This window comes from Lithobates pipiens, unplaced genomic scaffold, assembly GCF_037356315.1.
Source record: "Lithobates pipiens isolate NorthernLeopardFrog02 unplaced genomic scaffold, aLitPip1_a1.2 Scaffold_27, whole genome shotgun sequence".
Classification (NCBI taxonomy): domain Eukaryota; kingdom Metazoa; phylum Chordata; class Amphibia; order Anura; family Ranidae; genus Lithobates; species Lithobates pipiens.
This window is the reverse complement of record NW_027507788.1, coordinates 227,351,212-227,377,775: the sequence shown is the minus strand read 5'-3', so window position 1 is coordinate 227,377,775 and position 26,564 is coordinate 227,351,212. Positions and strand designations below refer to the sequence as shown.

The following is a 26,564-nucleotide window of genomic DNA, read 5'->3' as shown; positions in this document are numbered from 1 at the left end:
ATGGAAAGATGAACAAATGACTGAAGGTCCCCTTTAAACACCCGGGTGACAACGCAGGAGCACAATCAAGAGATAGATACAGAACGTTGTCACACTAAACAGGAAATTCCTGAACAAGGACCACCATGGCAGGGTCAACTGGATTATTTCAACCCCTTAGAGCCAGCGCCTGTAGTCCCTTTAAGGGGTTTAGTATGCCAGGAGGCGGGGCTTACAATCATGTGACCGCCCTGATTGGCTGTCACGGCAGCCACATGATCGGAAAGCTCCCGATCGCAAGCTGGGCACAGGAGCTTTCAGTTAGCCACCGATAACACGCAGGGCGTGTCCCCTTGGCACAGCTCTGCTGACTCCAATGCTCCGCAAATATGCAGCCGCTTGGTGCCAAGGAGGGTTAATATAAAAATGTAAAGATTGAAAATGATTTAACTTCAAGTGAATCTCCAACCAAAAAGAGGAGGCTCTGCTTGTCTGCCTCCCCCCCCCCCCCCCTCTGCTGCCACATTTGGCACCTTTTGGGCGGGAGCGGGTACCTGGTTTTGACAGGTACCTGCTCCTACTTCTGGCTGAGTTTGTCACGGCAAGCTCATACAGGAATGTTCGGTCACCTCCTCCTTCCTCCGCTGGGCCATTCACAAAGTGCAGCGCGCTACGCGCATGCGCAGTGGGGAGCGAGCTGGAGGGCTCAAGGCTCCACTACCAGTTTGGCAGTCAGCACCCGATAGTGAGGACACCTCTGGTTTCCTGGACAGGTAAGTGTCCTTATGATAAAAGTCAGCAGCTACAGGATTGTAGCTGCTGAACGAGCCCGGAGCTCCCCTTTAAGCTCCATTCACCCTTGTAAGACTCTAAAGTTGCGAGACTTCTTTGGAGTGCAACTTTGACATGGGCGCGACTTTGGCTTTGACCAGAGATAGCGGGACTTTTGAAGGTTAACATTGACATCTATGGCTCTCGAGTCGCATGAAGGTCAGACCAAAGTAGCGCAGGAACATCTTTGAAGCCGTTACGACTTTGAAGTCGCATATATATGAACAGTACTCAATGGAAAACACGGGGTGCGTCTTGATGTCCAAAGTCGCACGACAAGTCGCACAAGTGTGAATGGACCCTCATTAGGTGTGATTGAAGGCAGAACTTTTTTTCATATGCGTCCGTGAGGCAGCAGAGGTCTCTCTGCCGAGATCATGCTCACTGCACACTCCCTGCGCAGTGACTGAGAGCCATCAACAGGGACCGCTTCCTGGTCATTTAACCGCGGTAACAGCCAATCGCGGTGGTCTTGTGATAAGGCAGACTTTCCTGTCCCCCCCCCCAAGCAGAATAGCCGGGGGCTGGGTGGGAAGGAGTTAATAAAACCTATGAAAAAGATACCGCCTGTGCAAAAATACATATGGGGGTTCACATACTTTTGGCTGTACAGGGTTCTTCAGTTTTCAAAGCTGCTTTGGGTGGAATATGTCACGGTGGTGTTCTCTTCTCATCCTCTAGAGGGCATCCCAATTCCTTCACAGAGGATCCGGGTAGAATACAGCCGCTCTGTATACAATAGATTATTCTACAAATCCCCACCCTCTACAATCAGGAAGTAGAACTAAAGACAAAACTTTTTTTGAGTGGGAGAGTGGTTAGACCCCCTGTAAGGTTTTTATTTCTGTCTGCAGCCCCCCCCCCCCCCCCTCTATTTGTCCTTTTTACCATTATTATTTGAAAAACGAAAGAAAGTCCCAATTTTTGGGTTGTCTCCGAACAGGAATAGAGGGAAATCTTCCAATGAGGACACTAGATCTGATGACTTTGGAGGGATTTCCTCTCACTTCCTGATCTGGTTATGGGACAGGAAGTGAAGAGAAATCTCCCCAATTGGAGATGGATGGCAAAAAAACTAAAGAAAAACCATGGCGGGTTATCATACCCATTGAATGAGGACTTAATGCAAAAATTGTGAGGTTTGATGAAAGTTTAAGCGTTTTCTAACGTATTTTGATGGTGTGCCTTATAATGTGTACAGACCCGGGAACTCAGCACAGGGATGGTGGGAACCCCTCATAATGGGCACAGCGGGTGTACAGACCCGGGAACTCAGCACAGGGGTGGTGAGAACCCCTCATAATGGGCACAGCGGGTGTACAGACCAGGGAACTCAGCACAGGGATGGTGGTAACCCCTCATAATGGGCACAGCGGGTGTACAGACCCGGGAACTCAGCACAGGGATGGTGGGAGCCCCTCATAATAGGCACAGCGGGTGTACAGACCTGGGAACTCAGCACAGGGATGGTGGGAACCCCTCATAATGGGCACAGCAGGTGTACAGACCCGGGAACTCAGCACAGGGATGGTGGGAACCCCTCATAATGGGCACAGCGGGTGTACAGACCCGGGAACTCAGCACAGGGTTGGTGGGAACCCCTCATAATAGGCACAGCGGGTGTACAGACCTGGGAACTCAGCACAGGGATGGTGGGAACCCCTCATAATGGGCACAGCGGGTGTACAGACCCGGGAACTCAGCACATGGATGGTGGGAACGCCTCATAATGGGCACAGCGGGTGTATACAGACCCGGGAACTCAGCACAGGGGTGGTGGGAACCCCTCATAATGGGCACAGCGGGTGTACAGACCCGGGAACTCAGCACAGGGATGGCGGGAACCTCTCATAATGGGCACAGCGGGTGTACAGACCCGGGAACTCAGCACAGGGATGGTGAGAACCCCTCATAATGGGCACAGCGGGTGTACAGACCCGGGAACTCAGCACAGGGATGGTGGGAACCCCTCATAATGGGCACAGCGGGTGTACAGACCCGGGAACTCAGCACAGGGATGGTGAGAACCCCTCATAATGGGCACAGCGGGTGTACAGACCCGGGAACTCGGCACAGGGATGGTGGGAACCCCCTCATAATGGGCACAGCGGGTGTACAGACCCGGGAACTCGGCACAGGGATGGTGGGGACCCCTCATAATGGGCACAGCGGGTGTACAGACCCGGGAACTCAGCACAGGGATGGTGAGAACCCCTCATAATGGGCACAGCGGGTGTACAGACCCGGGAACTCGGCACAGGGATGGTGGGAACCCCTCATAATGGGCACAGCGGGTGTACAGACCCGGGAACTCAGCACAGGCATGGTGGGGACCCCTCATAATGGGCACAGCGGGTGTACAGACCCGGGAACTCAGCACAGGGATGGTGGGAACCCCTCAATAATGGGCACAGCGGGTGTACAGACCCGGGAACTCAGCACAGGGATGGTGGGAACCCCTCATAATGGGCACAGCGGGTGTACAGACCCGGGAACTCAGCACAGGGATGGTGAGAACCCCTCATAATGGGCACAGCAGGTGTACAGACCCGGGAACTCAGCACAGGGATGGTGAGAACCCCTCATAATGGGCACAGCGGGTGTACAGACCCGGGAACTCGGGCACAGGGATGGTGGGAACCCCTCATAATGGGCACAGCGGGTGTACAGACCCGGGAACTCGGCACAGGGATGGTGGGAACCCCTCATAATGGGCACAGCGGGTGTACAGACCCGGGAACTCAGCACAGGGATGGTGGGAACCCCTCATAATGGGCACAGCGGGTGTACAGACCCGGGAACTCAGCACAGGGATGGTGGGAACCCCTTATAATGGGCACAGCGGGTGTACAGACCCGGGAACTCAGCACAGGGATGGTGGGAACCCCTCATAATGGGCACAGCGGGTGTACAGACCTGGGAACTCAGCACAGGATGGTGGGAACCCCTCATAATGGGCACAGCGGGTGTACAGACCCGGGAACTCAGCACAGGGATGGTGGGAACCCCTCATCCTTTAATGTTTAATTTTCGATGTGTCATTTTTCTTTGTTGCAGAGAGAAGAAGGCGGCGGGGCTGAAGTTAACAAAGAAGAAGACGCGAAGAAGACACACAGATGTAAGGCTCTATTCTTTCTCATAGTGATGTGAACGTCCTCCATGTGCTCACTGAATACGTAATTCCTATTTCCTCCCCTGGGGGGGTCACTATCCAGCTGGAGCCCAACTGCATCACACTGCCTTCCTATCAGGATATCATACCTTCCCTGGGCGGCTCTGCCGTCTTTTCTCCGTTAGATGAGCGGTGTTGAGGATTGTGTCCCATCTGGCAGAATATGTTGCTTCTGTTTGGGTTGTAACACCAACTAGCCGTCGCACACAGTGCACTTTTGCTTGACCAAAGCAGTCCTCCTCATCATCTAACCTTGGATCAGTTGAAATGACCTGTGAACTGCTCCGCTACTGAAGACCAGCTCCATCTAGTGGCCGTAATGCTGTATTTTTTTCCCCGATTGAGGTATTTCAGGAAACTACTGAATTATGCCCACTAGATGGAGCTGATGATCAGGAAATAAACATATTAGACACATTACGCGAATTATTTGCAACGGCTATGCAAATGCTAAGACATTTGCTCAGTGATAGACCCCCCCAGGACCCTTTCACACAGGCTTTCCAATCGGATGCACCTGCCGTTTTTTTTTCGGGGTGGACCTGATCGGAAGTTCCATGCAGGTCTATGGGCAGGTGGAACCTCCATGGCCATCCAGATTAGGAAAAAAAACAAACAAATGTGAAGGATGGAAAACAAGAACATCCGGCAGGCCATGGATCCGAGACTGTTCCTTCGCAGTCTGTTGTCTCAATGCGGACAAGGAGCTGCAGGAGCACTGAAGTCACCTCTGCTCAGAACTGCTCATGTATTCCCTGCTGAATGCAGCGCCCCCCTGTGGAAGGGCTCTAAAGTGAACCTAGCCTAAGAGATTTCAATAAGAGGCACCCTGCAAAACAATTGGCTGAATACTTATCTGTCCAAAAAGTGGCAAGGGAAATCTTCTGACTTCAGGGATCGGTCCATGGGGCCCCACTATGTCAGGCCAGGGCCCTCTAAACTGCAACCCCTTGGGGCCAAATCTGACAGCGCTATACAAGTACCTGACATAAATACAGACGAATGAGATGTCATTTTGTGACATTTCAATAAAGTTGAAAGAAAAAAAAAGTAAACAGTGCCAGGAGTCATAACCACACACTCGCTTCAGCCTCTCCGACAAGGACCACAAGGGCCGCACTGCCAGTCCATATGGTAACCACAGCCTACAGCTCCACCTGCTGGCTTAAAAGGAGAATGCTAAATATTAGCATGCAATATTTGATATGTGACTGATTACAAAATAAAAAAAGAGACAAATTCTTAAACTATATATCATTCATAAATATTTTTAAAAGATTCAGTAAATAAAGAAATACCTATATATCTACAAGCAGCTGGAACGATGTCTTGCACTCGTGTTGCGCGTGAAGCTCGGCAGCCTGCCAGTTGTAAGTTAGAGAGAAGAGAGGAAAAGGAAAAAGGTAAAAGGGGAATTCCCCAGGGGAGGGGAAATGGGGAATTAGTGATACCAGGGCAATGGAACCAATAAACACCAACAGTACAGGACCGCACCTCGTCACATAAAGAGAACCGGTCACCATGCAGCTCATGCAGGAAATTCTCTGTCATAATTGTAACTTATTATAACTGAAGGGTCCAGATTTATTTCCTCTTTTATCTTAATGACTATATGGGGTCAATTCTGGAGCTGAGAGCCAGATCTGGGAAGTCCCTCTGTGGTTGCTGATTTGTCAACTGCCTATGATGTTAACAAATGGTGTCTCCCGGGCTCCTGGGTGGGAATGGTGTCTCTCGGCTCCTGGGTGTGCATGGCGGCTCCTGGCTCCTGGTTGTGCATGGCATCTCCTGGCTCCTGGGTGTGCATGGCATCTCCTGGCTCCTGGGTGTGCATGGCGTCTCCTGGGTGTGCATGGCGTCTCCTGGCTCCTGGGTGTGCATGGCGTCTCCTGGCTCCTGGGTGTGCATGGCGTCTCCCTGGGTGTGCATGGCGTCTCCTGGGTGTGCATGGCGTCTCCTGGCTCCTGGGTGTGCATGGCGTCTCCTGGCTCCTGGGTGTGCATGGCGTCTCCTGGCTCCTGGGTGTGCATGGCGTCTCCTGGCTCCTGGTTGTGCATGGCATCTCCCTGGCTCCTGGGTGTGCATGGCATCTCCTGGCTCCTGGGTGTGCATGGCGTCTCCTGGGTGTGCATGGCGTCTCCTGGCTCCTGGGTGTGCATGGCGTCTCCTGGCTCCTGGGTGTGCATGGCGTCTTCTGGCTCCTGGGTGTGCATGGCGTCTCCTGGGTGTGCATGGCGTCTCCTGGCTCCTGGGTGTGCATGGCGTCTCCTGGCTCCTGGGTGTGCATGGCGTCTCCTGGCTCCTGGGTGTGCATGGCGTCTCCTGGCTCCTGGGTGTGCATGGCATCTCCTGGCTCCTGGGTGTGCATGGCGTCTCCTGACTCCTGTGTGCATGGCGTCTTCTGGATCCTGGGTGGTCATGGCATCTCCTGGCTCCTGGGTGTGTGTGTGGTGTCTCCCGGTTCCTAAGTGTGCATGGCGTCTTCTGGCTCCTGGGTGTGCATGGTGTCTTCTGGCTCCTGGATGTGCATGGCGTCTCCTGGGTGTGCATGGCGTCTCCTGACTCCTGTGTGCATGGCGTCTCCTGGCTCCTGGGTGTGCATGGTGGCTCCTGGGTGTGCATGGCGTCTCCTGGCTCCTGGGTGTGCATGGTGGCTCCTGGGTGTGCATGGCGTCTCCTGGCTCCTGGGTGTGCATGGCGTCTCCTGGCTCCTGGGTGTGCATGGCGTCTCCTGGCTCCTGGGTGTGCATGGCGTCTCCTGGCTCCTGGGTGTGCATGGCGTCTCCTGGCTCCTGGGTGTGCATGGCGTCTTCTGGATCCTGGGTGGTCATGGCATCTCCTGGCTCCTGGGTGTGTATGGTGTCTCCCGGTTCCTGAGTGTGCATGGTGTCTTCTGGCTCCTGGGTGTTCATGGTGTCTTCTGGCTCCTGGGTGTTCATGGCGTCTCCTGGCTCCTGGGTGTGCATGGCGTCTTCTGGCTCCTGGATGTGCATGGCGTCTCCTGGGTGTGCATGGCATCTCCTGGCTCCTGGGTGTGCATGGCGTCTCCTGGCTCCTGGGTGTGCATGGCGTCTCCTGGCTCCTGGGTGTTCATGGCGTCTCCTGGCTCCTGGGTGTGCATGGCGTCTCCTGGCTCCTGGGTGTGCATGGCGTCTCCTGGCTCCTGGGTGTGCATGGCGTCTCCTGGCTCCTGGGTGTGCATGGCGTCTCCTGGCTCCTGGGTGTGCATGGCGTCTCCTGGCTCCTGTGTGCATGGCTCTCCTGGATCCTGGGTGGTCATGGCGTCTCCTGGATCCTGGGTGGTCATGGCGTCTCCTGGCTCCTGGGGTGTACGGTGTCTCCCGGGTTCCTGGGTGTGCATGGCATCTTCTGGCTCCTGGGTGTGCATGGTGTCTCCTGGCTCCTGGGTGTTCATGGCGTCTCCTGGCTTCTGTGTGCGCATGGCGTCTCCTGGCTCCTGTGTGCGCATGGCGTCTCCTGGCTCCTGTGTGCGCATGGCGTCTCCTGGCTCCTGTGTGCGCATGGCGTCTCCTGGCTCCTTGTGTGCATGGCGTCTCCTGACTCCTGTGTGCGCATGGCGTCTCCTGGCTCCTGTGCGCATGGCGTCTCCTGACTCCTGTGTGCATGGCGTCTCCTGACTCCTGTGTGCATGGCGCCTCCTGACTCCTGTGTGCATGGCGTCTCCTGACTCCTGTGTGCATGGCGTCTTATGGATCCTGGGTGTGTATGGTGTCTCCCGGTTCCTGAGTGTGCATGGCGTCTTCTGGCTCCTGGATGTGCATGGTGTCTCCTGGGTGTGCATGGTGTCTTCTGACTCCTGGGCATGCATGGTGTCTCTTGGCTCCTGGGTGTGCTTGACGTTTCCTAGCTCCTGGACGTACATGGCGTCTCCCTGGTTGCGCATGGCGTCTCCCAGCTCCTGGGCATGCATGACGTCTCTGGCTCCTGGGCATGCATGGTGTCTCTCGGCTCTTGGGTGTGCTTTTCAACCACTGTTATATCTTCCACTTTAAAACTTCATTCACTGTGTGCAACCACCACCTTCACAAGCCACTCACCAACAGTGGCGGCCCATTCATACGGGGGTTCAGGGGCGCTGCCCCCCTAATCCATGCACCCGGACTCTAATCTAAATCTTAGGACTCCCTGGCCAATTGGTTCTCGGGACACACTTCCTGTTCATCCGGGAGTAGAAGCAACGACACTGGCTATTCTTTCGCCCTGCCCCCTAAGGTGAGGTCTGTTTCCTGGGGGGGGGGGGGGGGTGGATCTAACGCTGGGGGCGGGGTGATTGCGACAATTGCTGCCTTCCCGTCTGCCGTCCGTCTCCTGCTGTGATTGCTGCGATCGCCACACCCCCCCCCAAATATTAAGCACCGGCCGCCACTGCTCACCAGATATATAAAGTATATAAAGCCACAGCTGTTTAGGATCAAAACACACTTAGGATTACAAGAGGTTCCTCCACTCCTCCATCTTGCTTATTCAACATCTCCACCTCCAATCCAATCCTTGCTCTCCAGGGTCTGCACAACTCATCTCTCCTAAGGGGTTCCACCACTATTGTTCTTATTTACTCATCAGTAAGACCAGTCCACCAATCACCAACACTCCCCTTCTTTTATTCTCACATGGATTCCAACATAGAGATAAAATCCAATAGATCTTTCTTAGTGTAACACTGTTTATTAATTAAAAACATACATAAAAGCAATAAAACTCACAATGCCTCATGCTGCCTCCAAGCCCTAAGATCAGTCGCTTATTCCCAGTCGGTTTGGGCTTCACCGCTCTGCCTGCGGGATGACGTCACGTATAGCTCCGCTCCAACACACGTTTCGTCTGCACACCCCCTAAAGAGGCCGTTAACGTGACGATCTGCATACCAACATGACTCAATAATCACAGCAATTTGTTGCATCTTTTGGCCGTCATTACTGGCAGGTTACTTGCTTTCTGACCTCATTGGCCATATAGTAGGAATGACTGGGGTAAAGACATGAGATTGGAAGTTCCTCGTGGGCGGGGATTGATGTGATTTGGGTTTATGGGAATACATCAGCATTAAATAAATCTGACGAACGATACAATTCATTGAGTCTCGATGTACTTGTATCTGTTCTTGGCCTGTGTCTGGCATCCCCGTACATCTGACCCCCCCCCCGTACATCTGACCGCCCCCCCCGTACATCTGACCGCCCCCCCGTACATCTAACCGCCCCCCCCCCCGTACATCTGACCCCCCCCCCGTACATCTGACCGCCCCCCGTACATCTGACCGCCCCCCTGTACATCTGACCGCCCCCTGTACATCTGACCGCCCCCCCTGTACATCTGACCACCCCCCCCGTACATCTGACCGCCCCCCCGTACATCTGACCGCCCCCCCGTACATCTGACCGCCCCCCCGTACATCTGACTGCCCCCCCCGTACATCTGACTGCCCCCCCGTACATCTGACTGCCCCCCCGTACATCTGACTGCCCCCCGTACATCTGACTGCCCCCCGTACATCTGACCGCCCCCCCCGTACATCTGACCGCCCCCCCCCGTACATCTGACCGCCCCCCCCCGTACATCTGACTGCCCCCCCCTGTACATCTGACTGCCCCCCCGTACATCTGACTGCCCCCCCCGTACATCTGACTGCCCCCCCCGTACATCTGACTGCCCCCCCCGTACATCTGACTGCCCCCCCGTACATCTGACTGCCCCCCGTACATCTGACCGCCCCCCCCCCGTACATCTGACTGCCCCCCCGTACATCTGACTGCCCCCCCCGTACATCTGACTGCCCCCCGTACATCTGACCGCCCCCCCGTACATCTGACCGCCCCCCCGTACATCTGACCGCCCCCCCCGTACATCTGACTGCCCCCCCCGTACATCTGACTGCCCCCCGTACATCTGACCGCCCCCCCGTACATCTGACCGCCCCCCCGTACATCTGACTGCCCCCCCCCGTACATCTGACCGGCCCGCCGTCCTGTCTAATTATGAACAGGAAGATATCACTGTTCCAGGAAAAATAAACAGATAATGAACCCTTCTCTCGGTTCGGAAGTCGTAGGTGCTGGCAATTACTAATAGCAATAAACAGGAACAGATTCTGGACGGCCGCACTCTTGAAACGTGGCCTTCTTTTATTCAGATCAAAAATCAAAAGATGGAAATCGCAGCAGACAAAATAGCGGACGTTTCTCGCTAGCGGTAGTGCTTATTCGTTGCTATCGCTAGTGCGAAATGTCCGCTATTTTGGCTGCTGCGATTTTCCATCTTTTGATTTTTGATGTGAATTTTTCTCAATAGAAGAAGGCCACTTTCCAAGAGTGCGGCTGTCCAGGATCTGTTCCTGTTTAGTCCGGTCTTATTATGTCTGACATTTCTGGGTGTTTCTTTTGTTCTCACATCAAAGTGGCCCCCTTTCCGTGTCTTTAGGCATTTCAATGCTCTTCCCAAAATATCAGAAAAATCCAGAAAAAGATCGGCTCGTGGACAGCGGTCTGGAGATGTAACAGGATTTCTAAAAAAAGTGTCCTCCCGATGACATCATGACTGGAGGCCGAATAGAAATCTCCCATCTGTCAGCGGCGTCTCTTCTCACTCCTCATTTGTTACTTCGGAAACCGCCGCAAAGTTTTCATTAACTGCAGATTTTTAGTTTGATCATTAAAAATATCAGGCAACATGAACTGTAATAACTTTATTTACAAAATAATATTATAAATATTTTTTTTGAAACTTCACCTAATATACTAAATTCCTATTTGGGAAATGTTTTTATGCCGATGCGGCATTTCTCAACTTTTTTCATTCATGGCACCCCTTCAGAATATGTAAAACTTTGGGGTGCCCCAGTCTGGGGCCCTTATCACACCATAAGCCTCATTCATCAGAGTCCTCAGCCACCCTTCACATCAGAGTCCTCAGCCCCCCCCCCACATCAGAGCCCTCAGTCCCCTCTTCACACCAGAGTCCTCAGTCCCCTCTTCACATCAGAGTCCTCAGCCCCTCTTCACATCAGAGTCCTCAGCCCCCCCTTCACATCAGAGTCCTCAGCCCCCCCTTCACATCAGAGTCCTCAGCCCCCCCTTCACATCAGAGCCCTCAGTCCCCTCTTCACATCAGAGTCCTCAGCCCCCCCTTCACATCAGAGTCCTCAGCCCCCCCTTCACACCGGAGTCCTCAGTCCCCTCTTCACATCAGAGTCCTCAGCCCCCCTTCACATCAGAGTCCTCAGCCCCCCTTCACATCAGAGTCCTCAGCCCCCCTTCACATCAGAGTCCTCAGCCCCCCCTTCACATCAGAGCCCTCAGTCCCCTCTTCACACCAGAGTCCTCAGTCCCCTCTTCACATCAGAGCCCTCAGTCCCCTCTTCACATCAGAGCCCTCAGTCCCCTCTTCACATCAGAGTCCTCAGCCCCCCCCCCTCCACATCAGAGCTCTCTGTGTGCGCATGGCGTCTCCTGGCTCCTGTGTGCGCATGGCGTCTCCTGGCTCCTGTGTGCGCATGGCGTCTCCTGGCTCCTGTGTGCGCATGGCGTCTCCTGGCTCCTGTGTGCGCATGGCGTCTCCTGGCTCCTGTGCGCATGGCGTCTCCTGACTCCTGTGTGCATGGCGTCTCCTGACTCCTGTGTGCATGGCGTCTCCTGACTCCTGTGTGCATGGCGTCTTATGGATCCTGGGTGTGTATGGTGTCTCCCGGTTCCTGAGTGTGCATGGCGTCTTCTGGCTCCTGGATGTGCATGGTGTCTCCTGGGTGTGCATGGTGTCTTCTGACTCCTGGGCATGCATGGTGTCTCTTGGCTCCTGGGTGTGCTTGACGTTTCCTAGCTCCTGGACGTACATGGCGTCTCCCTGGTTGCGCATGGCGTCTCCCAGCTCCTGGGCATGCATGACGTCTCTGGCTCCTGGGCATGCATGGTGTCTCTCGGCTCTTGGGTGTGCTTTTCAACCACTGTTATATCTTCCACTTTAAAACTTCATTCACTGTGTGCAACCACCACCTTCACAAGCCACTCACCAGCAGTGGCGGCCCATTCATACGGGGGTTCAGGGGCGCTGCCCCCTTAATCCATGCACCCGGACTCTAATCTAAATCTTAGGACTCCCTGGCCAATTGGTTCTCGGGACACACTTCCTGTTCATCCGGGAGTAGAAGCAACGACACTGGCTATTCTTTCGCCCTGCCCCCTAAGGTGAGGTCTGTTTCCTGGGGGGGGGGGGGGGGTGGATCTAACGCTGGGGGCGGGGTGATTGCGACAATTGCTGCCTTCCCGTCTGCCGTCCGTCTCCTGCTGTGATTGCTGCGATCGCCACACCCCCCCCCAAATATTAAGCACCGGCCGCCACTGCTCACCAGATATATAAAGTATATAAAGCCACAGCTGTTTAGGATCAAAACACACTTAGGATTACAAGAGGTTCCTCCACTCCTCCATCTTGCTTATTCAACATCTCCACCTCCAATCCAATCCTTGCTCTCCAGGGTCTGCACAACTCATCTCTCCTAAGGGGTTCCACCACTATTGTTCTTATTTACTCATCAGTAAGACCAGTCCACCAATCACCAACACTCCCCTTCTTTTATTCTCACATGGATTCCAACATAGAGATAAAATCCAATAGAACTTTCTTAGTGTAACACTGTTTATTAATTAAAAACATACATAAAAGCAATAAAACTCACAATGCCTCATGCTGCCTCCAAACCCTAAGATCAGGGGACTCTTCACATCAGAGTCCTCAGCCCCCCCCCTCCACATCAGAGCTCTCACCCCCCCCCCCCCACATCAGAGCTCTCACCCCCCCCCCACATCAGAGCCCTCAGTCCCCTCTTCACATCAGAGCCCTCAGTCCCCTCTTCACACCAGAGTCCTCAGTCCCCTCTTCACATCAGAGCCCTCAGTCCCCTCTTCACACCAGAGCCCTCAGTCCCCTCTTCACACCAGAGTCCTCAGTCCCCTCTTCACATCAGAGCCCTCAGTCCCCTCTTCACATCAGAGCCCTCAGTCCCCTCTTCACATCAGAGTCCTCAGCCCCCCCTCCACATCAGAGCTCTCACCCCCCCCCCCCCCCCCACATCAGAGCCCTCAGTCCCCTCTTCACACCAGAGTCCTCAGTCCCCTCTTCACACCAGAGTCCTCAGTCCCCTCTTCACATCAGAGCCCTCAGTCCCCTCTTCACGCCAGAGCCCTCAGTCCCCTCTTCACGCCAGAGCCCTCAGTCCCCTCTTCACGCCAGAGTCCTCAGTCCCCTCTTCACGCCAGAGCCCTCAGTCCCCTCTTCACGCCAGAGTCCTCAGTCCCCTCTTCACGCCAGAGTCCTCAGTCCCCTCTTCACGCCAGAGTCCTCAGTCCCCTCTTCACGCCAGAGTCCTCAGTCCCCTCTTCACGCCAGAGTCCTCAGTCCCCTCTTCACGCCAGAGTCCTCAGTCCCCTCTTCACGCCAGAGTCCTCAGTCCCCTCTTCACGCCAGAGTCCTCAGTCCCCTCTTCACGCCAGAGTCCTCAGTCCCCTCTTCACGCCAGAGTCCTCAGTCCCCCCTCCACATTAGAACCCTCAGCCCCCCTTCACATCAAAGTCCTCAGTCCCCTCTCCACATCAGAGCCCTCAGTCCCCCCCCCCCCCCCACATTACAGCACTCAGTCCCTTCTTCACATCAGAGCCCTCAGTCCCCTCTTCACATCAGAGCCCTCAGTCCCCTCTTCACACCAGAGTCCTCAGTCCCCTCTTCACACCAGAGTCCTCAGTCCCCTCTTCACATCAGAGCCCTCAGTCCCCTCTTCACGCCAGAGTCCTCAGTCCCCTCTTCACGCCAGAGTCCTCAGTCCCCTCTTCACGCCAGAGTCCTCAGTCCCCTCTTCACGCCAGAGTCCTCAGTCCCCTCTTCACGCCAGAGTCCTCAGTCCCCTCTTCACGCCAGAGTCCTCAGTCCCCTCTTCACGCCAGAGTCCTTAGTCCCCTCTTCACGCCAGAGTCCTCAGTCCCCCCTCCACATTAGAACCCTCAGCCCCCCTTCACATCAAAGTCCTCAGTCCCCTCTCCACATCAGAGCCCTCAGTCCCCCCCCCCCCACATTACAGCACTCAGTCCCTTCTTCACATCAGAGCCCTCAGTCCCCTCTTCACATCAGAGCCCTCAGTCCCTTCTTCACATCAGAGCCCTCAGTCCCCTCTTCACATCAGAGCCCTCAGTCCCTCTTCACACCAGAGTCCTCAGTCCCCTCTTCACACCAGAGTCCTCAGTCCCCTCTTCACATCAGAGCCCTCAGTCCCCTCTTCACGCCAGAGTCCTCAGTCCCTTCTTCACGCCAGAGTCCTCAGTCCCCTCTTCACGCCAGAGTCCTCGGTCCCCTCTTCACGCCAGAGTCCTCGGTCCCCTCTTCACACCAGAGTCCTCGGTCCCCTCTTCACACCAGAGTCCTCGGTCCCCTCTTCACACCAGAGTCCTCGGTCCCCTCTTCACACCAGAGTCCTCGGTCCCCTCTTCACACCAGAGTCCTCGGTCCCCTCTTCACACCAGAGTCCTCGGTCCCCTCTTCACACCAGAGTCCTCGGTCCCCTCTTCACACCAGAGTCCTCGGTCCCCTCTTCACACCAGAGCCCTCAGTCCCCTCTTCACATCAGAGCCCTCAGTCCCCTCTTCACATCAGAGCCCTCAGTCCCCTCTTCACATCAGAGCCCTCAGTCCCCTCTTCACATCAGAGCCCTCAGTCCCCTCTTCACATCAGAGCCTTCAGTCCCCAACTCCACATCAGAGTCTTCAGCCCCCCAACTCCACATCAGAGTCTTCAGCCCTCCCCCCTTCACATCAGAGTCCTTATAGTTTGGGGTGGTTGCCGTTTTGTGCACAGTTGGTTGAATTAGGTGCAGGGACGCACTGGATGCCTTCACTGCCATTGTGCTTTTGCTGGGAGTCACGTGTGTCCCTGTGTTTTTAAGGAGGGGTGGGCTTCCTCTAGGCATACCTGCCCTTAACCTATCCATGCTTATATGTGCTCCACTATGGAGGAAATGTAGAGTTAGGACCGCAGTATATAGAGAGGTCCCTTGGCATGGGCTCTGCGACTTACGAATATATTTGCAAATGTTACATAGTTACATAGTTAGTCAGGTTGAAAAAAGACACAAGTCCATCCAGTTCAACCAAAAAAAAAAAAAAAAAAAATATATATATATATATATATATATATATATATATATATATATATATATATATATATATATAATAAATATCATACCAGCCCATATACCCAATTCTATACCCACAGTTGATCCAGAGGAAGGCAAAAAACCCCAGCAGAGCCATGATCCAATTTGCTTAAGCAGGGGAAAAAATTCCTTCCTGATCCCCCGAGAGGCAATCGGATTTTCCCCGGATCAACTTTGCCTATAAATTTTAGTACCCAGTTATATTCTGTACACTTAGGAAATAATCCAGGCCTTTCTTAAAGCAATCCACTGAGCTGGCCAGAACCACCTGTGCAGGGAGTCTATTCCACATTTTCACAGCTCTTACTGTGAAGAAACCTTTCCGTATTTGGAGATGAAATCTCTTTTCCTCTAGACGTAAAGAGCGCCCCCTTGTCCTCTTTGTTGACTGTAAAGTGAATAACTCGACACCAAGTTCCCTATATGGACCCCTTATATATTTGTACATGTTGATCAAATCCCCCCTTAATCTCCTCTTCTCAAGAGAGAATAAATTCAGTTCCTCTAATCTTTCCTCATAGCTGAGCTCCTCCACTTATCAGTTTGGTTGCCCTTCTCTGCACTTTCTCCAGTTCCCCGATATCCTTTTTGAGAACTGGTGCCCAAAACTGAACGTCATATTCCAGATGAGGTCTTACTAATGATTGTAACAGGGGCAAAATGTGCAAAATGTGTGCAAACAGAACCCCTTATTTGTAATGTAAACTGTTAGATAGTCTGGTTGTTTTGCAGGCTGGCTGGTAAGTGTGCTGGGAAATCATTTGTTTGTGATTGTAGATCGCCCTTCCATGTGCACCTTGCTGCAAAGGTCAGTTATAGGCTGGGGCGGGTGCCACTTTCTTGTAGATCAGAGTCCTCAGCCCACAAGAAACGGAGCCGGATAAACAGAGGTGAACTTCTGTCTCCTAATAAATCCCGGGGCTGCCCTGAATGCCGCCTGCCCTGGGTTGGCGTCATACCCTTCCATGGTGTTGATGGTCGGCTGACCTGCGCCATGGAAAGGTCTGACGTTGTGCAAAAATACCAGACACACCGCAGCACCCCTGATGGGCCAAGGCGGCACCCCAAGGTGCCACGGCACCCTGATTGGGAAATGCTGTATTTGTATTTCTGTCCACCCAGTTCTGATATATACACAGCTCTGCTTGAGAGCACAGCCTGGTGGTAAAGTTACGTTGTCAAAAAATAAATGCACATGTATTTGCAGGAAAAATTTATATTTGTAAATTTTTTAATTATACATTTTGCAAATGAGCCTACAACTCATTGTAACTGTGACCACTGTTACATGTTACACCCAAAATACGGGAGGGGGGGGGACATATAATGATGCATAAGGTGGAGTAAACCTTTAAGTAACACCAGTGTGTCACCTCATTGCCCCCAGCCTGTGATTGGACAGTTAGCCCTGGTTCACACTGGTGCAATTTGTCATGCGATTCGACAGCTAAAAGTTGCATCCTATTGTCGGCAATAGAACCGTTCAAACCGTTGCGACTCAAGTCTTTTTTGGGCTTTCAATGCGACTTGCATAGACTTCTGTTAAAAGGAGCCGCAATAAATTTGGAGGTGCAAATCGCACTGATCTACAGCTTTGTAATTACACTGATGGCGTGCGATCTCAAAGCCGCATTGGTGTCAACCAGGGTTAAAGGAGCAGCAGCAAAGTAATAAGATAATCTCTCTACTCTAGTCTGCTAGTCACCACATGGACATGCAGGACACTCAAGTGACTGCTCCCCCTCTCCCCGTCTGAGCGCTGCTGTACAAGAGATTGCAAGAAACTAAAATCATAGCAGAAAGTAGGGCAACAGTGCGATCTGGAAGAAATGAGGTAAGTCAGGGAAAAATGGCTGGCCCAACCACTGCTCCCCCAGTATGCCTTTGCCTGACACCCAGCCCTATATGCAGAATGCTGCATTGTACTGGTCCATAAGAGCTGCTCAGCTGGAAAAACGATATCACAATGGCACACATTTACATTTTCCAGCTGTCAGTATATTGGCTGCCAATTGCTGCTCTTAAAGTGTTACTAAACCCACAACAGTATAATCAGTGTATATATGCAGTAAAGCATGCTTGTTATACTCACTGTGGAACCTAAGGGGTTAATCCTCTGCATCCTGGGGAGAGCAGATATAGTGAATGCAGAGTCCTGGGGAGATCAGATATAGTGACTGCAGAGTCCTGGGGAGATCAGATATAGTGAATGCAGAGTCCTGGGGAGATCAGATATAGTGAATGCAGAGTCCTGGGGAGATCAGATATAGTGAATGCCGAGTCCTGGGGAGATCAGATATAGTGACTGCAGAGTCCTGGGGAGATCAGATATAGTGACTGCAGAGTCCTGGGGAGACCAGATATAGTGACTGCAGAGTCCTGGGGAGATCAGATATAGTGACTGCAGAGTCCTGGGGAGATCAGATATAGTGACTGCAGAGTCCTGGGGAGACCAGATATAGTGAATGCAGAGTTCTGGGGAGACCAGATATAGTGAATGCAGAGTCCTGGGGAGAGCAGATATAGTGAATGCAGAGTCCTGGGGAGATCAGATATAGTGACTGCAGAGTCCTGGGGAGAGCAGATATAGTGACTGCAGAGTCCTGGGGAGAGCAGATATAGTGAATGCAGATTCCTGGGGAGAGCAGATATAGTGACTGCAGAGTCCTGGGGAGAGCAGATATAGTGAATGCAGAGTCCTGGGGAGATCAGATATAATGAATGCAGGGCCCTGGAGAGAGCAGATATAATTAATGAATGCAGAGTCCTAGGGAGAGCCAACATAGTGAATGCAGAGTCCTGGGGAGTGCCGATATAGTGACTGCAGGGCCCTGGGGAGACCAGATATAGTGAATGCAGGGTCTCGGGGAGACCAGATATAGTGAATGCAGGGTCCCGGGGAGACCAGATATAGTGAATGCAGAGTCCTGGGGAGACCAGATATAGTGAATGCAGGGTCCCGGGGAGATCAGATATAGTGAATGCAGAGTCCTGGGGAGATCAGATATAGTGAATGCAGAGTCCTGGGGAGACCAGATATAGTGAATGCAGGGTCCTGGGAAGAGCAGATATAGTGAATGCAGAGTCCTGGGGGGATCAGATATAGTGAATGCAGAGTCCTGGGGAGATCAGATATAGTGAATGCAGAGTCCTGGGGAGATCAGATATAGTGAATGCAGAGTCCTGGGGAGATCAGATATAGTGAATGCAGAGTCCTGGGGAGACCAGATATAGTGAATGCAGAGTCCTGGGGAGATCAGATATAGTGAATGCAGAGTCCTGGGGAGATCAGATATAGTGAATGCAGAGTCCTGGGGAGACCAGATATAGTGAATGCAGAGTCCTGGGGAGATCAGATATAGTGAATGCAGAGTCCTGGGGAGAGCAGATATAGTGAATGCAGAGTCCTGGGTTTAGGAACACTTTACCTTTTATCACAAGTCCATGTATTCTTTAATACTTCGGGATTACAAGTGATACTTGGACTGTGCAAACATCATAGAAGTGTCTTATCCATGTCTGGAGAGAACTCTTGTACAACGTATTGCAGTATGAAGAGGGTCAGGATGTTCTGTGATACTTTTTACAACATGTAAGAAGATTCATATTTTATCTCTACAGGATCCAAGTAAAGAATGCTTCACATTAAAGTTTGATCTGAATGTGGATATCGAGACAGAAATCGTCCCGGCGATGAAGAAGAAATCTCTAGGGTAGGCATTTTCATTTTTTTTTTAACATGTAACATTGGACATCCCACCAGAGATAGCTCAGTATATCTACAGCCCAAAGGTTTTTGTTTTTCAATTGTAGGTAGAGCAGGGAAGGGCAGAGAATTGTTGTCCATTTTAAAGGCGAAGTCCAGTCTGGGCTTGTTGGGCGGGGTTTCTCCTATGGATCACAGGACTGCAATTGGGTTTTGCACTCCTGGGACCCGTTTTTCAACAGAGAGCGGTCTGAAGTCCGCTCTCTACTGATGTCACAGGAATCAGTCCAGGCACCGCGTCATCCCGACAATAAAGTCTGGATCCGCCAGGTGCCTAAACTGATGCCTGTCTGAGAGCCTGAGAAGGGCGCTCTCACCCCCTCCACAGCTCAGCACTCCAGTGAGCGTGGAGGAGCAGAGAGGAGAGCTGCTGACTGACAGGCAGCAGCTCACCGCTCGGGGAGCTGAGAGAACTAAGCCATCGGTGATGCTTGATTACACCAGCACAGCAGTGCACTGAACCCTATATACTGTACACCTATACCAGTCCTTAAAAGGACCTTTGTGGACCTAATAGTAATAGGTAGTGATTAAACTGACTGTCCCTGCTGCACACAGCGTCCTGTCCCTCCCTGCACTGACAAAACACAGGCTGCTGCAATCACCAGCACAGCAGTGCACTAAACCCTATATACTGTACACCTATACCAGTCCTTAAAGAGGAAGTAAACCCTGATGGGTGTTACTTCCTCTTTCATTCCCTGCAAAGGCAAAGCATAATGGACTACTATGCATCGCATCGCATCGCATCGCATAGTAGCCCATTATGTGTCACTTACCTGACACAGGAGCCAGCGAAGTCGCAGCTGTCCCTTCGGCAAAGCCGCGATGACGTCACTCCCGCGCATGCGCACGGGAGTCGACACGCGCGGCAGCTCCATTCTTGGAAATGCCGCGCTCAGTGCGCCTGCGCGCCGCTGTCTACGGCGCATGCGCCGTAGACAGCGGTGCCCGTTTGCGGACAAATATCTCCTAAACCATATAGGTTTAGGAGATATTTCTTGGACCTACAGGTAAGTCTTAATCTAGGCTTACCTGTAGGTCAAAGTGGTTTGTAAGGGTTTACAACCACTTTAAAAGGACCTTTGTGGACCTAATAGTAATAGGTAGTGATTAAACTGACTGTCCCTGCTGCACACAGCGTCCTGTCCCTCCCTGCACTGACAAAAGACAGGCTGCTGCAATCACCAGCACAGCAGTGCACTGAACCCTATATATTGTACTACACCTAGACCATACCAGTCCTTAAAAGGACTTTTGTGGACCTAATAGTTAGTGATTTGTGTCACTACAGTCTCTCTCTGCTCCACACAGCGTCCTGTCCCTACACTGAAATAAGACAGAATGTAAAATGGCCGGGTCTATTTATAAGGTAGGGGGAATGTCCAAGTGTCCATGTGCTGAAATGTCTCAATTGGCTGTCCTGTACCCCATGATGGATGTGTCATCATGGGTCAAAGTTCTTTCACACTGTAAACACATATGTCCGCCAGGCGAACAGCGGCAATAGTCCGCCGATCGGGCAAATTGCGAACACGCAAAATTTGCCGCGAAACGACCGCCGGGCGAACAGTTCAGCCATCCCTATTCCACACCAAGCTGGTCAAACCATGTCTGTATAGGTAGGTATGATGGTCAGGTGAGGGCCTGGAACCCACAGGCTATGGGAATTTGTGCCCATTTGTGAGGTCAGGTACTGATGTTGGATGAGACGACCTAGCTCACAGTTGGCTTTCCAATTCTTACCATAGGTAATCAGTAGGGTTGAGGTCAGGGCTCCATACAGGACACTCGAGTTCCTCCACACCCAACTGGTCAAACCATGTCTGTATAGGTAGGTATGATGGTCAGGTGAGGGCCTGGAACCCACAGGCTATGGGAATTTGTGCCCATTTGTGAGGTCAGGTACTGATGTTGGATGAGAAGACCTAGCTCACAGTTGGCTTTCCAATTCTTACCATAGGTAATCAGTAGGGCTGAGGTCAGGGCTCCGTACAGGACACTCGAGTTCCTCCACACCAAACTGGTGAAACCATGTCTGTATAGGTAGGTATGATGGTCCGGTCATGACCAGGAGTCCACAGGCTATGGGAATTTGTGCTCATTTGTGAGGTCAGGTACTGATGTTGGATGAGAAGACCTGGCTCACAATAAGCATTTCTATTTATCCCAGAGATGTACTTTAGCTGTTTTGGACATTCTAAAATGCTAGAATATAAAAGCACACGCAATAAATATTAAATCTTCTTTACCAGGCTTCAATAAGTCAATCCAAAGCTTAGTAGTCAGTTCCCATTTCATATCAGACTCACTAGAGCAAACTGAAATCCCATTGGCCATTATGATTACTGCAGATAGGCACGGCACGTTCTGTTAATTATGTCTGAACGTCATTTAAAAAATTGAAAATTTTTCCAATACCATATTACATTTCTTCTGGAAGTGTATTTTATTTTTAGTATCTGTGACTGTATACATTTCACAATGCCCTGGTATCACTGATGGAAGCTGAATAAAATTGAACAAACACTTGTGCAGACTTCGCAGCTTCCTAAATATAGGAATTTCAGATATTTCAACAAAGTCAAGCAGAAAATTCCAGCGCCATTTAATCCCCAGGAGGGAATCGACCCTCATCGGCTTGTCATTTTGGTGTCTCATGTTCAGACAGGTATCAAAGAGCTTTGAGAACAAAAAGGTCATTCTGTAGATTAAAGATTGTCACACTGGGGATGCTCTTTATCACGATAGAGACCGTCTCATTACCATCGGACGCGGCTCATTTATACAGTATGGCCCCTTATTGCGCCGCCACTCTGACCTTTAAATCAGGAATGCAAGTGAAAGGTCACCGAGATACTTTGTATTAGAGTTTGGAAAGGTGAACTTGCTCAAAGATAACTCAATTTCAGCTCCATACTGTACATCTCGTCTAAAATTCCATTTGGTATTTGTCTGTATTGCTGTCTTAACCTCTTGGTTGACAAGTTAAAGTGAACCCATCAAGAGGAAATAATGGGATCTGCCATTACTGGCCTCGTTTAAAAAAAAAAAATATTTGGTGGGTGGTTGTGTCTATTTTGAGTACCAACATTTGTGAACACCTGACTATCACAGCTATCAGTGGCGTAACTAGAACCTTCAGGGCCCCCGATGCAAGAAACCATGAAGGGCCCCCCTGAACCCCAGCCAGGGCCCTTCCCTCCGAGTCCGGTGGTGGAACTCCAGGGCGTGGTCACAGGTATGACCTTTGTGAGCCCTGTAGTTCCACCACTGGTATCAGTAGTTTTTTTTTTTTAGGTGCCCCATTGGGGGACTGTCCCTAGGCAGGATGGGGTCCCCGTCCCTAGAAGAGATGAGGTCCTTTTCTCCAGGGCAGATGAAGTTACTGCCCCCAGGGGAGAAGGGGTCCCTGTCCCCAGGGGAGATGGGGGTCCCTGTCCCCACGTGAGAAGGGGTCCCTGTCCCCAGGGGGAGATGGAGGGGGTAAATAATGGTGTGTGGGGGATGGGGTCCTCTTACTCACCATGACCAAGCTGCATGCCACGCACTCATCCATGTTGGCCTGGGCTCCATCCAGTGTGCTGGACGGGTGATCAGCATATCTCCCAGAAAGACCTTTCATCATCTGTGTATGACGGGGAGGAGGGGGGCTGGCAGACAAGCCTGCAGTGTCCTCCGGGGGGCTCTCATAGGGCTGCACTGCATCTGTGTGCATAAAGTTTGTTTACCCGGGAGAAGTATGCAGTGCAGTGTGGGCCGGACTCGGGCAGGGGGGGCGGGGCTCTGGCTGGGGAGAACACACATCGGACTGAGCGGCAATGCATGGAGCAGGAGAGGGGTACTCTGAGGAGCCGGCTGAGGACACAGGTCATGCGGGGAATGCACAACTAAAGAGCAGCCAGTGCGATAGTCGAGCATGGAGCTCTGCTAGTCACCCTCCACCTCCAGCCATCCGTGTGCATGGTGCACTGGTACCCCTAGCTGCCTATGCTGCTGCCAGCCATATGTAGAGGGGGCTGCATGGGCCCCCTGCAGCACAGGGCCCAGTTGCGGTCTCGACTGCTGCACCCCCTATAGTTACGCCCCTGACAGCTATATGAACCTGTTAGACATCCCATTCCAAAATCATGACCTTTAAATTCCTCTTATGTCTAGGGTATCCTCTTCTCCCTGAAGCTCCAGTCTGTAAGACATGGGTGCTCAACCTGTGTCCCTTCAGCTGTTGCGGAACTACAAATCCCATGAGGCATTACAAGGCTGAGAGTTACAAACATGACTCCCAATGGCAGAAGCATAATGGGACTTGCAGTTCTGCAACAGCTGGAGGACCACAAGTTGAGCACCCATGCTGTAGGAGATCCCTCATGTGCATGTGTCCTCGTGTTCAATGCAGGGCTGGTAACCCTGAGCACCTCCAGGTAGTTATTTCAGAATCTAGACCAAATGTCATAAATTCAAATGTCCAAAGCCAATTCTAAATTTCAGCGTTGTTGCCAGTTCCGATTTCCAAAAGGTGTCTCAGAGAAAGGGACCAAAGACTTCTCGGAGGGCTGTTTCAGGGATACATCTGCTTCAGCTCTTGTCCTGGCTCCCTTAGCTTGACTGGCCAGTGCCTCCATGTCCCACACTTCTATCTCAGTATTCCTGATAGCATTTTTAAAGAATGTGGTTCAGAATATTTTTAGTCTCATCATCTTATCAGGCTGGACTGCCAGGAGTTCCCCGAACCATCCTGAGGAAATGTACATAATTTTCTGCTCTGAAATGCACACTTTCTGGAGCCTGGTTCAGATTTCCGTTGACTTCAATAGGTCTTCCAGTTTGGTAAATCCAGATTTCACATTTTCAAGGTTCAGCCAAACCACCACTGATCAAAATGTTCAATTCTATCATCTATGATTGTGAGGTCAGGTACTGCGGTTTGAAGATAAGACCTTGCTAGCAAATTGAGTGTCAATTATGTGTTATGGTAATCTGTGCCCAGTCAGCCAAATGAGCATTTGTGTTGGTAATAATTTATAGATGAGAAGATCTGCCTCTCAATTCTGATACTTTCCAAAGGTGTTCAGTAGGGTTGAGGTCAGGGCTCTGTGCAGGACACTAAAGTTCCTCCACACCAATCTCATCAAACCATGTCTTTATGTAGCTGGTTTTAAAAAAAAAAGCAATGCTAAAAACTGGAACTAAAAAGAACCTTTCCAAGAAGCGTACACACGCGGGGACTGTTCACCCAACTTTGTCCGCTGAACAGTGTTTGGGCGGACAGTCCGCTCGTGTGTGGGCTTTCAGCGGACAGTTTCAGTTTCAGTTTGCTGAACAAGGTTTTTCGGAATTTCCGAAAAACTGTCCGCTGAAACTTGGTTTCAGCGAACAGTCCCCTCGTGTGTAGGCTTGTTCATCAAACTAAGTTCCGCGCATGCTCAGAAAGGATTTACACGCCGAAAGTTGTAGTGCAATGTATAGGACGTCGTATTTTGCGTCCCGTCGTACGTGCCGTTCACGTCATCGTGCACGGTTTCAGCAAACTGTTCGTACGTCGTGTGTGGCCATGTCCGTCCATGCTAATTTTGAGCGGACTGTTTGCCGAAACTGTTTGACGGACAAAGTTGGGCGAACAGTCCGCGCGTGTGTACGCGGCCTAAGGCTTGAAATGCAGGGGAAGGCTAGAACCCCCAACATACAGAAGAAAATTTGTGAGGTCAGATACACATGTTGGATGAAAAAACTTGGTTCACAGTTGGCAATCCAATTCATCGCAAGGTTGAGATCAGGACGCTTGTGTTCCTCCACTCTTCTGGGGAAGCTTTCCACAAGATTTTGGAAGGTGTCTGTAGAAATTTCGGCTCATTTGTGAGGTCAGATACTGATGTTGGATGAAAATACCTGGCTCACCTTTTGGGGTTCCAAAGTATCCCAAATGTCTTCAGTAGGCCTGAGGTCAGGGCTCTGTGCAGGACATTCATGTTCCTCTACACCATACTGGTCAAAGCATGTCTTTATGGATCTGGCTTTGAGCACAGTAATGTTAGAACTAAAAAGGACCTTTCTAAGACTGCTATTACAAGAAATGAAGTGCAGGGGAAGACTAGAACCTCGGTCATCCAATAGTGCATTCATGAGATCAGGTACTGATGTTGGATAAATAGAACTGGCTCAGGGATGAATGAATGAAATACTTGTATAGCACACAATGCGAACTGAATCGCCTCTAGGCGCTGACATTTTAGGTACAAGAAGTAAACTGCGCTATTCAAAGAAAATTGTTTTCCCTACAAGCAGCAACTCCAATCGTAATACTCCGATATAGCAAACTAAATGTAAAGGTGCGCTAAAAAAAACAAAAAAACTAAAACCAATAACCTTGACTCTAATATAAAGGCTCAAATACCACATATATTGAAGGATCGACAACCCCAAAAAAAGGATAGTATAAAAAAATACTAAGTGGTGTGAAATGAAATATGAGAGTGTAAATACTAAAAAAATGTATACATATAAGTGAATAGTGTCTTAAATAAATAAGTGAAAGGATAAACAGCAGTGTCAGATCACATATGGGGACCTTAGCCGGAGTCCACCAAAACAAATAATTACAAACAGAAAAAAATGAATATCACAGGGTGTATATATCCCTCGTGGGTAAAAATGCATAAAAGAGTTAAAAATAGCAAAACAAAGAAAAAAAAAAACAAAAAAAAAAAAATCCAATAAATGTACAATGAAAAATAGAAAAAAATATTAAAATGAAATCAATCAGAGTCCCAAAAAAACAGTCAGCAAATGGTGATAGTTCGTCCAGAGTGAGGATAAAAAGCTGGCACCCACAATACTTCGTGTCTAAAAGGGTCCGAAATGCCACCTCCACCAGTGAAAAAAAGGCCGCTTACCAGAGTTTGAGATCTCAGTTTTAGTGAGATCAACAAAGCAGGTATACAGGAGTTCTGGATGAACCGTCACAGGAACCACACCGAACTAGTCAAAAGTACAATTTCTTGGCAGTGAAGATGATGTATCAGAACTTCACAGCTTTGTTAACCTGCTGCTAATAGGAGGGAGGTGTTCCAAATCCCCTGTAGAAGGTTTCCGACACTGCAGTACCCTAATCATTCTTCGTGGCCACTCCAAGAGTCCCAGGACCTGAGTCTGGGAATAGCCCGACGCGGCTTTTTTTTCTTTGTTTTGCTATTTTTAACTCTTTTATGCATTTTTACCCACGAGGGATATATACACCCTGTGATATTCATTTTTTTCTGTTTGTAATTATTTGTTTTGGTGGACTCCGGCTAAGGTCCCCATATGTGATCTGACACTGCTGTTTATCCTTTCACTTATTTATTTAAGACACTATTCACTTATATGTATACATTTTTTTAGTATTTACACTCTCATATTTCATTTCACACCACTTAGTATTTTTTTATACTATCCTTTTTTTGGGGTTGTAGATCCTTCAATATATGTGGTATTTGAGCTGACATTTTAATTCATCCCAAAGGTGTTCAGTAGGGTTGAGGCCAGGGCTCTGTGCAGGACAATCGAGTTCCTCCACACCAAACTGTGACTTTACCATCCTCTGCTCCTTTGGGAAGGCTTTCTGTAGG

General features: G+C 50.9%; 1 protein-coding gene across 4 annotated transcripts in view; it reads left to right on the top strand.

Moving 5' to 3' along the window:
• Positions 1-26,564, top strand: part of PLEKHG5 (pleckstrin homology and RhoGEF domain containing G5) — a 504,862-nt gene that overhangs the window by 307,082 nt on the left and 171,216 nt on the right. For all 4 annotated transcript variants that reach the window (XM_077458334.1, XM_077458335.1, XM_077458337.1 and 1 more), the window contains 2 exons: positions 3,868-3,928; positions 18,816-18,907. In XM_077458334.1, the coding sequence (XP_077314460.1) occupies positions 3,868-3,928; positions 18,816-18,907 (153 nt within the window). The remainder of the gene's footprint in view (positions 1-3,867; positions 3,929-18,815; positions 18,908-26,564) is intronic.